General features: G+C 42.6%; 1 protein-coding gene across 1 annotated transcript in view; it reads left to right on the top strand.

The window, feature by feature from the left end:
• Nucleotides 1-7,841, top strand: part of WASHC4 (WASH complex subunit 4) — a 93,152-nt gene extending 85,311 nt beyond the window's left edge. Inside the window, exons 30-33 of the mRNA XM_068276910.1 lie at nucleotides 4,299-4,395; nucleotides 4,705-4,901; nucleotides 6,943-7,042; nucleotides 7,281-7,841. Coding sequence (XP_068133011.1) covers nucleotides 4,299-4,395; nucleotides 4,705-4,901; nucleotides 6,943-7,042; nucleotides 7,281-7,345 — 459 coding nt within the window. The 3' untranslated portion in view covers nucleotides 7,346-7,841. The remainder of the gene's footprint in view (nucleotides 1-4,298; nucleotides 4,396-4,704; nucleotides 4,902-6,942; nucleotides 7,043-7,280) is intronic.
• The last annotated feature ends 5,051 nt before the right edge of the window (nucleotides 7,842-12,892 follow it).

Here is a 12,892-nt window from a genome sequence, read left to right as displayed (position 1 = left end):
GGGAGAAGCGGCGATCCGAGCTGATTGGACGCGTGTAGATGCAGAGCTACAGCCCAAAGCTCTGCCTCTTCACGGAAGCGCTCCCCGCAATGTGCCCCAGTGAGTTTGGGGGGATTTAGTTAGTGTGTAGCCACGGGGATGCAGCGTTTTAGTTAGGGCATTGATATTAAAGAGATTTTTAAAATAAAAACCTGAATTTTGAGAGACTTCAGTCTCTCTTTAAGGCTTTTCTTTAGCAATCCTTGCATTTAGCTAGGAAAACTTCACCTAAATACTGGCTATGTCCTACAACCATTGGCTGCAGAGGCTGGATTAGCTCTGTTAATGCTGTTCTTCTGAAACGCAGGCTCATATATGAACTTATTGGCACTCCTGCTAAATGTGATGGCATCTGGTCAGCTTGGCAGCAATGTCTTCTTGCAAATATATAGCTCCAAGACAATTTCCCCCTAACTAGTACACCTGCCACTTTAATGTGGTAATACTGCATACCCTGAATGTAGTACTCTACTGTTGTGTATTGGTTAAGTCTGGCATAGATTGTTGGCATTTTGCTTTTGTTAATCTTTGTTTGCACTGTTTGAAATGTATGATCAACCTGTGTTATGCACAGGGCTGTGGAGTCGGAGTCGGGGCATGTTTGGGCACCTGGAGTCTGAGTCGTGGTTTCAGAAACTGAGGAGTCGGAGCCGCATGATTTTTGTACAAAATCCACAGCCCTGTTAAGTGTTAGACTAAGGAGTCGGAGTCTGAGCAATTTTGGGTACCCGGAGTCTGAGTTGGAGTCGGAGTCATGGTTTCAGAAACTGAGGAGTCGGAGTTGGAAGATTTTTGTACCGACACCACAGCCCTGGTTATGCATCAGGCTGTACTCCTGATCTGTCTTACTGTGGTTGGCTGCACGTTTATGCTGCACTAGCATGCTACTGTCAAATAGTCAAATTATTATTTGCCAGGTCCGGATTTACGTCACAGGAGCCTATAGGCACAGATGTCCTGGCATCCTAGACTTTGCCCTCCTTGAACCTACAAACACCCGCCAAACCGCACCACAAATGTGCTGGCTGGCCCAGCTGTAACATCTCCCTTATTTCCCTTGCCTGTGATAGGCAGCTACAGGTTCCCCTTAGTATTAGGTAGCCAGAGGTGTAGCCTAAGTATTAAGTAGCTAGAGGTGCCCCCATGTATTAGGTAGCTGGAGGTACCCCTGCCTGAAGGGAGAACTGGTCAGTGGAATTCATGCGAGCTGAGTGAGTAACCTCTCATTAACACTTTGCTCAGTACTCTGCACAGGGAGGGAGGCACTCAGGAGGGGAATGAGCCGCCTTTCCATCATCTGGCACCTGTAGGCACGTGCCTATAGTGCCTTATGGTAATTCCAGCCCTGTGTATTGTTCTTATAGGAAGTTGTACATGTTTGACTTGTTCTGCTTTGATTTTAAACCTGATGCATCAGTAATAAAAACAAAAAAAAAGATAAGGCCACTACAGTCATATTAGGCAAGATGCACTAAAGGCTGTAATTTTGCTATGCACAAGGAGGCACACAACAATGTTACCGGTCCCAACACCAGGAGGAAGACCGCCCGATTCTCTGTTAGCACCGCCTGTTACCACGTTAATGTGCCTGTCGCTAATAGAGTATTGGGCGGTGCTCCACCAGTGTTTGGAAGAGTAAAATTGCCGTGGGCTGCCCATGCACCGCAGAGTTACCAGCCTTTCCTGCATCAGGCCCATAATGACTTTGTTTTTAGACATTAAAGAAGATCTTCAGCCTAAACAAAATAACTCTGTTATATTAGTTATGTTAATTAAAATAGATATAATCTTTTACCCACCCTGTTTTAAAAGAATAGGCAAATGTTTGTGATTTCATGGGGGCACCCATATTTTTGGTTGAAAGGAGGTGACAGGGAGCATGAGACACAGTTCCAACTGCCCTGTGTCCTGATAACCCCTACCAGCTGTGCATGCTAGGCAACAAGAACATCATCAGAAATCCCATCATGCTTTGCACAGCATCAGAGGAAACATGCCTAGGCAGATTTCTTTGATGGGGCTGAGCTTATCTTCTGTTTTTCTTACCCAAGCCTCATTTTTAGCTGCACAAAGTTCTGATGCTGTGAAATTGTTAAAGAAAAATAAAGCCTTTTCAGTGCTGCTGAGTAGATTTTTCGTCTGGAGAGTCACTTAAAGTAATGAATCCTGGTTTATTTAAAGAGACTCCGTAACAAAAATTGCATCCTGTTTTTTTATCATCCTACAAGTTCCAAAAGCTATTCTAATGTGTTCTGGCTTACTGCAGCACTTTGTACTATCACAGTCTCTGTAATAAATCAACTTATCTCTCTCTTGTCAGACTTGTCAGCCTGTGTCTGGAAGGCTGCCAAGTTCTTCAGTGTTGTGGTTCTGCTATGAACTCCCCCTTCCAGGCCCCTCTATACACACTGTCTGTGTGTTATTTAGATTAGAGCAGCTTCTCTCTTCTCTCTTATCTTTTACAAGCTGGATAAATCGTCCTCTGAGCTGGCTGGGCTTTCACATACTGAGGAATTGCATAAGGGCAAAGCTGTTTGCAGGAAGAAAAGAGCAGCCTGAAACTTCAGTGCATGAGAACTGCAGGGGGAAAGAAACACACAAATGATCTCTTGAGATTCAAAAGGAAGGGTGTATACAGCCTGCTTGTGTGTGGATGTATTTTCTATGTGTGGGCATACTGTACATCAACCTACTTCCTGTTTTGGTGGCCATTTTGTTTGTTTATAAACAAACTTTTTAAAACTGTTTTTAACCACTTTTAATGCGGCGGGGAGCGGCGAAATTGTGACAGAGGGTAATAGGAGATGTCCCCTAACGCACTGGTATGTTTACTTTTGTGTGATTTTAACAATACAGATTCTCTTTAAGGTTAGAAACTTTGTTTCAAACATTACTGTAGCAAGACCCTGCTTACAAAACTAACCAGTTGGTGCACTACACATAATGATACTCCTTTAACCTCCCTGGCGGTATGAATTGTGCGGCTGCGCGGCCGCGGGAGGGTTTTTCTCACTTTTTTTTTATAGCATGTAGCTAGCCTAGCGCTAGCTACATGCTTCCCCCCTCCCTGCGGCGTCCCCACGTACTGTTAGATCGCCGCCGGCGCCGCTTGCCCATTAGGAAATCCCTTTCAGAACGGGATTTCCTTGAGGGCTTCCCCCATCGCCATGACGACGAACGGAGTGATGTCATCGACGTCACAGGGAATCCCGATCCACCATACCGCATCCTGGCGCCGATTGGCCAGGCTGCACAAGGGGTATGCGGGGGGGATCGCAACAAACACGCAGCTAGCAAAGTGCGTGTTTGGAAAAAAAAATTTTGCAAATCGGCCCAGCATGGCCTGAGGAATCCTCCGCGGCGGCTTACCCCGTGTCCAGGTTAAAAATGTGTCAGTGCTAATAATCTGTATGACTTGCAGTTCTTTAATAAACTTTGCTTTGGTTTATTAAAAAAAAAAGTTAAAACCTTCTTCTTAGAAGAGAGCATAAAGGAACATTGCTCATTTCTTTTGATTTTTTTCATCTTGTCTTATGAATACTATATATTCTGAAAATTAAACTCAGTTTAAAGTATAACTGAGCTCTTCAAATTTGGACCCTTGAAGTAGGAAAAAGTTCAGATGTGTTTTGTCAATAAGCGGTTTCCTCTCAAAAATGTAAATTGGTGGTGTTTGGTAACACCACGTGTCACGTTTGGGTGTTTAGCTGGCAGTTAAAAAAAAAGAAAAGTCATGTCGCGTCTGAGGATGGTACCATGTACAGATGCAGGGAGTCCTCCTCTGTGCCCAGCACTAGCAAGCACCCGCCTTGCTGGAGGAATTATCTGCGCAGAGCTAAAGGTTTTATTTCTGTGCCATCACCTAGAATAATACTTCATTGACTGGCAAAAAATGTGATGCTCTTATCTGCTAGGATCTATGAGAAGTTCTCTGGAATGCTTGTTTTATATGCACATAAAAACAAAGTAATCATGCTGACAAACCTTTGCCATAAATTCGTGCAATGTATAGAGCTAAACCAAAAACATTAAGTTTTCTGACCAAAAATTACATTTTCCTTTTTTTCCTTCATTTTAGGTTTAGAAAACGACCCAAATACTAGTCGACTCCCTCATTCCCTTAATTTGATATAAAAAACTTCTGCTTGTGTATCAGTGATCGGTGTTGGCATTTCCAGATCTTTTCATAAGCCTGTTAGTTTAATTTTACGGTTTCTGACAATGTTATCTGACAGGGCTTCTATTTTCTCTATTATCAGACCCTCAATTTTGTTGAGCATTCTATCAACTGTAAAGAGAAGCTCAACAAGAAGAACAAGGTTGGCGCTGCCTTTACTGATGATGGCTTTGCAATGGGTAAGCTGCTGCCATTCTAACAGTTTTACTTTAAAGGAAATCTCCAGTCCTCTTCAAGGGGGATGGGAGAAAATCTTCCCCTCCTTGCTTGACCTGTTTTGCAGTGTCTTGTTGGCGGATGGCAGGACACCTGTCTCTTCTTTGAATTGACTGGATCACTAGAACTATGCTTCCACTCCCCCATCATTCCTCTTGCTACAGAAGTCATCTGTATGAATTTCCTAATGTTACTGAATACATGTACGGTACTTGCTTAGCCCTTTCTAGCTAGCTGCCTTGTGTAATGGACTATTCTGTGTTGATATGCAGGTGTTGCCTACATCCTGAAGTTACTAGACCAGTATCAGGAGTTTGACTCTTTACACTGGTTCCAGTCTGTCAGGGAAAAATACATGAAGGAAAAGAGAGCCATTTCCAAGCAGCAGAATGTGCAGACAAACAATCAGGATGAAAAACTGCTTCAGACCATGAATTTAACCCAGAAGAGGCTGGACATTTATCTCCAGGTAAACTAACCTTTTATTTTCTGGCCTGTTATAGATTCTGTCTGGATGATTATGTAATGCTTAGCAATGGTAAGGGCTTGAGCAATGGTAAAGATGAACTTCCTTTTACTGGTGACCACACTATATATATATATATATATATATATATATATATATATATATATATATATTGTTCATCAGCAGATCCACATTTCATAAATGTTGCTCCAAAATGAAGATCCCTCCCTCTCTGTAATATATTGCCAAACGCTCAATTAACACTGTTGTCAAGGCACACTCACCCTTTACAACATAAAGACAAGAAAATGTTATAGGTGCGCAGGTGCCTGCAATCATACAACTAATTCACTAGCCTTTCAACAGTCTGTGGTCACTTGTTCTCCAGTCTATAGGTTGCTATACACTAATAGACAGCCATCAGATGCAGTGTTTCCCTGAAAATAAGACATTGTCATATTACTTTTACCCCCAAAATATGTGCTAGGGCTTATCATTTTGAGGGGTGATGCAATGTGTTCCCTGCAGTCAGATGTGTCCCGGTCCCCAGCGGCACCCCAGCCCAGTATAGTCATTCCCTCTCTCCCTCTGCAGCGTGGCGAGCGGAGCATTACTAGTACAGCAGAAGAAACTAGCCTGCTTCCAACGTGCTTGTGATAATCTCTCCTCAGCAGCAACCGGCTTCCTCTGGTTGACAACAGCGGTTCTTGTCATGTGACGTGGCGGTATGTATGTGCGTAATAGGACAGGAGCCAATGTTGTCAAGGAGAGCTGGACGCTGCTGAGGAGAATCTTTAAAGAAGATCTGAGATGAAAAATTAACTAGAACAAGTAACTTGTCTATCTTATCTAAAGTTTAGATAGTTTATACAGCAAATCTAGCTGCAAACAGCTTTAATAGAAAATGATTTTCTTCCTGTGATACAATGAGAGCAGCCATGTTTGTAAACATTACATAGAGGCAGGCTTATCTGTATCTTGAGCAATCAGCCTGTGAAAAAAACTAATCCCCCTCCTTCCCTCTGCCTCTGAAATCAATGGCTAGTAACACCTCCTCCTCCTCCTGCCCAGACTGAGCTCCCATGAGCCCTTGCTACTGCCAAAGCTCTCTGAAACCCTGTGGGTGTGGTTTATTTAGTTTTTAGGGAATTAGAGTATTAAAACAAAAACAAAAAAGTATTTGGCTTGAGGAATGCCCTATAATCAATAGGAAAGGAACACAATTATGCAATGAGTAAAAGTTCACCTCGAATCCACTTTAATGCTGGTATGTTGGAAGCTGGTGAGTTTATTCTGCGGTACTGGTTACGCCTCGCTTGCCACTCTACAGAGGGTGCAAAGGTGGTGGGGGGGGGGGGGACACATTGGGGAGGCCAGCCTGCCTCACAGTAAGCTAGGGCTTATTCTTGGGGGAAGGCTGGTCAAGTACAAAACAGATTGCCATCAACCAATGACACAAGTCTTGGCAAGACAAGGTAGGTTTTGTCCTATAGAGAGGGGAGGAGGAGAAGCTGGGAGCTCCCTGCCTTACACAGGGACAAAGCAGTCACCCAAAATCCAGCTGTGACTGTTTTGATGGGCAAAAAAGAGGTGTTCATACATTACTGTTAAGAAAATTAATTACGAGCAGTTATTTAAGCATAAATGTCTGAGGTCTGTATGGGCTAACTAAAGAGTGGAGCTTATGTATTGCATTCAGGTAGGGAACACACTTGCAGGGCCGTTTTCCCCTGCGTTTCCCAGGTTTCCGTCGGGTTTTGCGGTCGCGTCTAACGCGTGCGTTTTTCCGCGTGCGTTTCTGCGTTTGCATGGCATGTAGTGTCATGCAATGTGCGGAAAAAAACAGAAAACTGTGCGGCTACAAAACGCGGAAAAAAACGCAAACGCGCACAAACGCATGCGGCGCAGCGTTTCCCGAGCTAGGCTATTATTTTCAATAGCCTCTAAAATCGTGCGGTTCGCGGCAAAACGCGCAGAAACGCATGTAGTGTGTTCCCTGCCTTAGAGTAGAATTAATTTTTGCTCTTTATCGTTTTGTTGTTAGGAGTTTGAGCTACTATACTTCTCACTGAGCAGTGCGAGGATCTTCTTTAGAGCGGATAAAACTGCAGCAGAAGAAAACTTGGAGAAAAAGGAGAAGGAAGGTATGTGGCAAACAGTAAATAAGTAATATGCTCACTAGTATGGCTGTGTAGCTCACAAGGATTTCTCTCTTCCTAAATACGGTGTACGGGACAGTACAAAATGAAATTACAAGCAATTTGCAAAAAATATCTCCTAATATAATAATCCTAATGTTAGGAATACACACTTTCTTTTTTTTCATCAGATTTACTTGCTGATCAATTTTCCGATTTACATATTTTTCCCTTTTATTCTCAGAGTCCTCAAAAGGAAATGAGACCATTGCCAATAATTCTTCTGCCTCAGACTCCGTCATGAAGTGAGGGTGCTTGGAGAGTTTCCTTGGAGCCCCCAGAATATCTGATTTGTCAGCATAGATGCTTACACTGTGGTAACTAAGAGACTGGAAGCAGTCATTGCACTACACACTGCTCTGATCACTGTGAGTCCCATAGGTGTGGCAGGAGCAGCACTTGTGGATGTCTGACAGCCACAGGCAGGTGACTGGAAGCTACTGGACAGTATTAGTAAATGGATTCCGGACATGGTAGGACATTAAATTTGTGCTGTTAAAGAACAGTACAGATCAGTGTATAGATCTCAGACTATGGGGATTTTATGACTGGAACAACTACACAGCACAGATGAGGTGCAGGACCAATGCTCTATATTGCAAATGAAGCTTCACACGTATATCTAAGAGAAGGATATCAGTTTGTATATGTGTAAATGTGCACTTTTTGTACATCAAATGAGTACTGTAAATGTCATACTTTCAAATGTAAAAATGTATAAAATATATACATTGTTTCAACAGGTCATGTGTTCTTTCATCTTTGCTCACATACTTCTCTGTATAATTTGCCTTTATTAAAAAAGGTATTTGATAATTCAGCTGTAAGTGGGCAATTGTGGTTTCCCACAATGCATCACTACTGAATATGCAAATCATTTCTTTATGTCCCTGAAGCCATGCTTACACCCAGAACTACTGTTTAGCAAGTTTATTCATTTTACAGAGCCACAACAACCCAACAGACAGCCTGTTTCAGACTGCTGGTCCTCATCAGTGTATGGCAGGGATGGGTGTGGCTTGGACCAGTACAACAGAATGTCCAAGCAGCTCAGGAGCTTGGGTAGTCTGTGTTGTACTTACTGGTACAGACCCCATCTTCTACAGCCATATCACTCCCTGCCATGCACTGATGAGAACCAAAAGTCTGAAACCGGCTGTGTGCATGTGGGGTTGGTGTGGCTTTGTGAAAATTATAAGCTATAAGCTTGCTAAAAACTAGTGGTTCTGGATGTAAACTTAAAGGAGTTATCAAGCTTCTATAAGTAAAATAAGGGCTATGTCCAGCCTCAAGCTCCCAGCATGTCCCTCGCCGCAGCTCTGCCTGCAGCCACCTCTGCATCCCAGTCCACGTTAATGACATCAGGCTGACTTGCACTGCCAATCACCGCCACGCAGCCCGGAGCGTACTGCGCAGTTGCAGAACCACTGCGCCTGCGCAGTACTCTCCAGTCCATGTGGCGGTGACTGACAGCACCACTCGCGCAGTATAAGCCGACCTCTAGGTCAGGCCGACGTCATCACCTCGGACCGGGAGGTAGAGGCAGCGAATGGCTGTGTTCAGAGCTGCGGAGAGGGACATGCTGGGAGCTTGGGGCAGGACGAAGCCCCGGCTAAGTAGCCCTTATTTTATTTATAAAAGCCTGCTAACTCCTTTAGGGGCCTGTTCACATCTGAAACCGCAGAAGTTTTGCGGGAGTGATTTTGCACGCTAATTGCCGGCAAACCACTGCATGCAGCGCGTTTGCGGTTCTCTAACCGCAAACATGGAAGAACACTGCCGATGGCTACAATGTGTAGCGGTTTTTACAAAACCTCTAGCGCTTTGCCCTGAGCGGGAATCACGCGATTCCCGCTCAGGTGTGAATGGGCCCTCAAGGCTGTTTGAAATGTTAGATATTGTCCATATGCTGGACAATATTTAACATTTCTACATTTCAGATTAGCCATCCTGGTGGTGAAAAAACAGTATCAAAAGTGTGGGCATCTATATAGAGTAGAGATGTTCAATTAACTACTCATAATTCCAGACTGTATGCAGATTGGGCCTGAACCAGAATGGTCATGAAGTAAATCAGATTGGCTCATTTCCAAGCAATCTGGAATGATCAGCATGCACTGACCACCTCTACAGAGCAGGTCGATGTAAGGAAAAGAGACTTGTGGTGGAGAAATCCTATACTGAATCTAATCAGCCAAGCACAACTAAAGAAATGTTACAAAATGTTTGAATATGAGAACAGCTTACAGTATGTATTCTATACAGCTAGGAGACTTGATGTTAGGTGGACACATTATTGTTCAGCTGCCTAAATTATTGCAACAAAAGTACTGGACTTATCAATTTTTATTTTTTTGCAGTTATTCAATTTACACATCTTAACTGTAGTCAGTTCATGCAAAATGACAGATGAAAAAAATACAGTACATATAAAAAATCCATGAAAATGTAGTTTTATTAGTGCAAAATACAGCAGACATAGGTTGGAGTAACATTCACCCTTCCCTTGTTGCTGGCATGTTACAGATTTGTATATAAATGACCTATGGTTCTGGAATTTACTGCATACAGCTTTACACCTCATTCACCACATACAGTCTGATTAGCCTGTTTGAGAAATTAATATAAGATATAAAGATTATACCTTTATTACAAATTGGTAATTATTGTTTAAATTACAAATAAACATATTGTAAGTCATGGCATTATGTCACAGGGGGTGCCAGAACTTCCATTCCTGACATTCAGCTGTAGCTGAGAAATATTCCCACCTAATGTCTATCCATCTGTGATATTGCATGATATGAGAGGACTATGCCGCCATAGCTGAGCTCTGCCTTAGAATGGCAATTAATCTGGCTGCTCTATCACTTCTCTGCATGGAACAAGTGAGGTGTGTCACTAACAGGGCTGTGGAGTCAAAGAGCTGGAGCAATTTTGGGTACTTAGAGTCAGTGATTTCAGTAAACTGAGGAGTTGGATGATTTTTTTTTTTGTACCGACTCCACATCTCTGGTCACTAACGCATGTTACCGTACTTGTTCTGATTCAGCAGTTTAAAATATTACAGCTAAAATAAATTGAATTGTAATGGCCACTTTCAGGCATGATCACTATACTTTATGTAAAGTCATCATAATTTACTGTCAATATATAAAACCCATTCATGAATAATTCTTCCCAGTGCCTGTACTAGAGGTGGTCAGTAATATGCTAATGAGTTCAGCATGTATGCAGGTTGGAATTGAATGAGCATCTCAGATTCTGCAGCAGGTCAGAGCTCAGGCATTTCTACTCTGAAAGCAAACCCATTGTTACCTGACTGTATACCTTCACATTGTGCCAAGTGTAAATCTTCCATCACACTTTACAGAAATCAACAGGGCACATGGCAAAGTGAGGAAGTAGTTTTTGCTTTGTTGTGAATTATAATAAAAAAAAAAGTTCCCTTAATTCTACTTAATCTGCCTAAGCTTTTCTTTAGGAAAGAGTGGCAAGGGACAGAACACACATTCCTTACTTCCCTGAAAAGAAGCCCTACCATTTTTCAGGATGCTTGAAGCCCTAGTTATATTTCATGGGAAAAAAAGTCAATATAAAAATAGTGTCTAGGCAGCTTTGGTATAAAGGTAAAATCAACTGGCTATTTAATGCAGCAGGACAGATAGACCCCTTTCAGCTGGGTAGTGTGGTTGCCTTTGATGTAGGATTTCAGCCTTTTACAAGGGGTTGAATCCCAGCTAAAGCCAGTACCCTTCCTGGCGGTAAGCCCGAGCTGAGCAAATCGGGGCTCCCTTTCACGTCACGACGTCTATGACGTTATCCCACCTGGCGACAGGGGAAGCCCTAATGGAAATCCCGTTCAGAACAGGATTTCCAGACAGCTTGATCGCCGGAGGCGATCGAAGAGTGTGGTGGGATGCCACTGCACAGCAGCTGTCATGTAGCTAGTGCTAGGCTAGCTGCATGATTAAAAAAAATTTTTAAATAGTGCTGCACTGCCCCCTGGCGGTTTTAATTGACCGCCAGGAGGGTTAAAACAGTAAAGGTGGCCATACATCAGGTGACTTGGCGGCCAATTGCACTGGATGAAAATCAGTGCTGCCAAGTGCATGCCCGACTGACAGTGCAACCAACTTCGGGACGAAAATTGGTAACCTTCTCGATTGTGCATGCTGCAAGATGCCAGACACTGTTCCCCTTAATGGCAGTGTCACGCAAGAGAGATTTGTCTCTTGGTTGAATCTGCCGATACACAGTAGATGTATAGCTACCTTAAGAAGTCTTTGGGCAAGACTCCCTAATGTTCCTAGTCGCCCGCGGAGAACGCCTTAAGTGGCTGCAGCCTTAAATCTTTTTTTTTTTTTTTTTTGCGCCAGGAGAAAATTGCAATATATGTTATGGGTTGTATAAAGCCCAGCTCTTGGATAATGTGATTATTTCCCTTTTCCATGTACAGCAATCTACAAGAAATTCAGTATAGAATTCTGGGTTTGATATTCAGAGAAAAGACATCCCATCTATGTTGGTGCTAATGATTAGAACTGCAAGCTAACTTTAAATATAGATAATTTATTAGGTAATATACTGTATAAAAGTGTCTATATTTGAAGTAGGTTTGCAATTCTGGTCATAAGCACCAACATGGATGTGTTTTCTCTTTGAATATGTTTGGTTTCCTCCATGGTGGCATTTGTTGTAGTGTGTATGAAGTTAATTTTGGCTATTGTTTTGGTGTTTAAAGAGGAACTGTAAGAACTCCCTCTTGGGGGGGGGACTTACCTTGGAGGGGGAAGCCTCCTGATTTTTATGAGGCTTCCCCTGTCCTCTGCCCCTCACAGCGTTGGCTCTCCCAAAACAACAACCAACAAGGATGTTAGCTGTGGCACAGTAGCACCTGCAGTATTTACCTTTCCCGACTCCAGCACAGTATCAGCTCTGCGATCGGATCATGCAGTAATAGTCAAGCCTGACTAGGTCCACTCTACTGCGCAGATGTGAGCCTTTGCCCTAGCATACAATGAAGTATCTCCCCACGTGGCTTATTTGCCCTGTAAGTTAGACTTTGGTGTTCAGTGAGGTTAATTACCTAAAGAGCTGCATAAAGAATAGTGGTCATGTTGTAGACAAATACAAATGATTTTTATTACTATTATGGTTAACATTGCTGTTACCATTTTCATTTATGTCCTGTATCACCCTTCTGCAATTAAGGTAGTTGTGGAGTAACAGGTTAAACATAAGTTAGTGTTTACCCTACCAGTAGAGCAGATACAAGAATCACCCTTTAAGTAGTAATAGTGGTTGGTTATTTTAAGCAGCCCTTGTATGTGAATATTCAATCTCATTACTCACTTTTATTGTGCGTCTCAAAAACATTCCACTATCCTCAGCTCCTTGGATTTTTCCTTTTTATCTTAAAGGATACCGGAAGTGACATGATAAAATAGACGTGTATGTACAGTGCCTAGCACACAAATAACTATGCTGCATTTTTTCTTTTTCTGCTTGAAAGAGTTAAATATCAGGTATGTAAGGTACTGACTCAGTCCTGACTCAAACAGGAAGTGACTATAGTTTGACCCTCACTGATAAGATTTTCCCCTTTTTATCTCTTTCTTGCTCTCAGAAGCCATTTTCTGCTAGTAATGTGTTTTATAGTTGGAATTTCTTATCAGTGTGGGTCACACTGTAGTCACTTCCTATCTGAGTCAGGACTGAGTCAGTCACTTACATACCTGCTATTTAACTCTTTCAGGCAGAGAAAGAAAGGAACCTAGCATAGTTATTTGTGTG

Source organism: Hyperolius riggenbachi, chromosome 3 (assembly GCF_040937935.1).
Source record: "Hyperolius riggenbachi isolate aHypRig1 chromosome 3, aHypRig1.pri, whole genome shotgun sequence".
In the NCBI taxonomy this organism is placed as follows: Eukaryota; Metazoa; Chordata; class Amphibia; order Anura; family Hyperoliidae; genus Hyperolius; species Hyperolius riggenbachi.
This window is presented reverse-complemented; position numbering and strand designations above follow the sequence as displayed.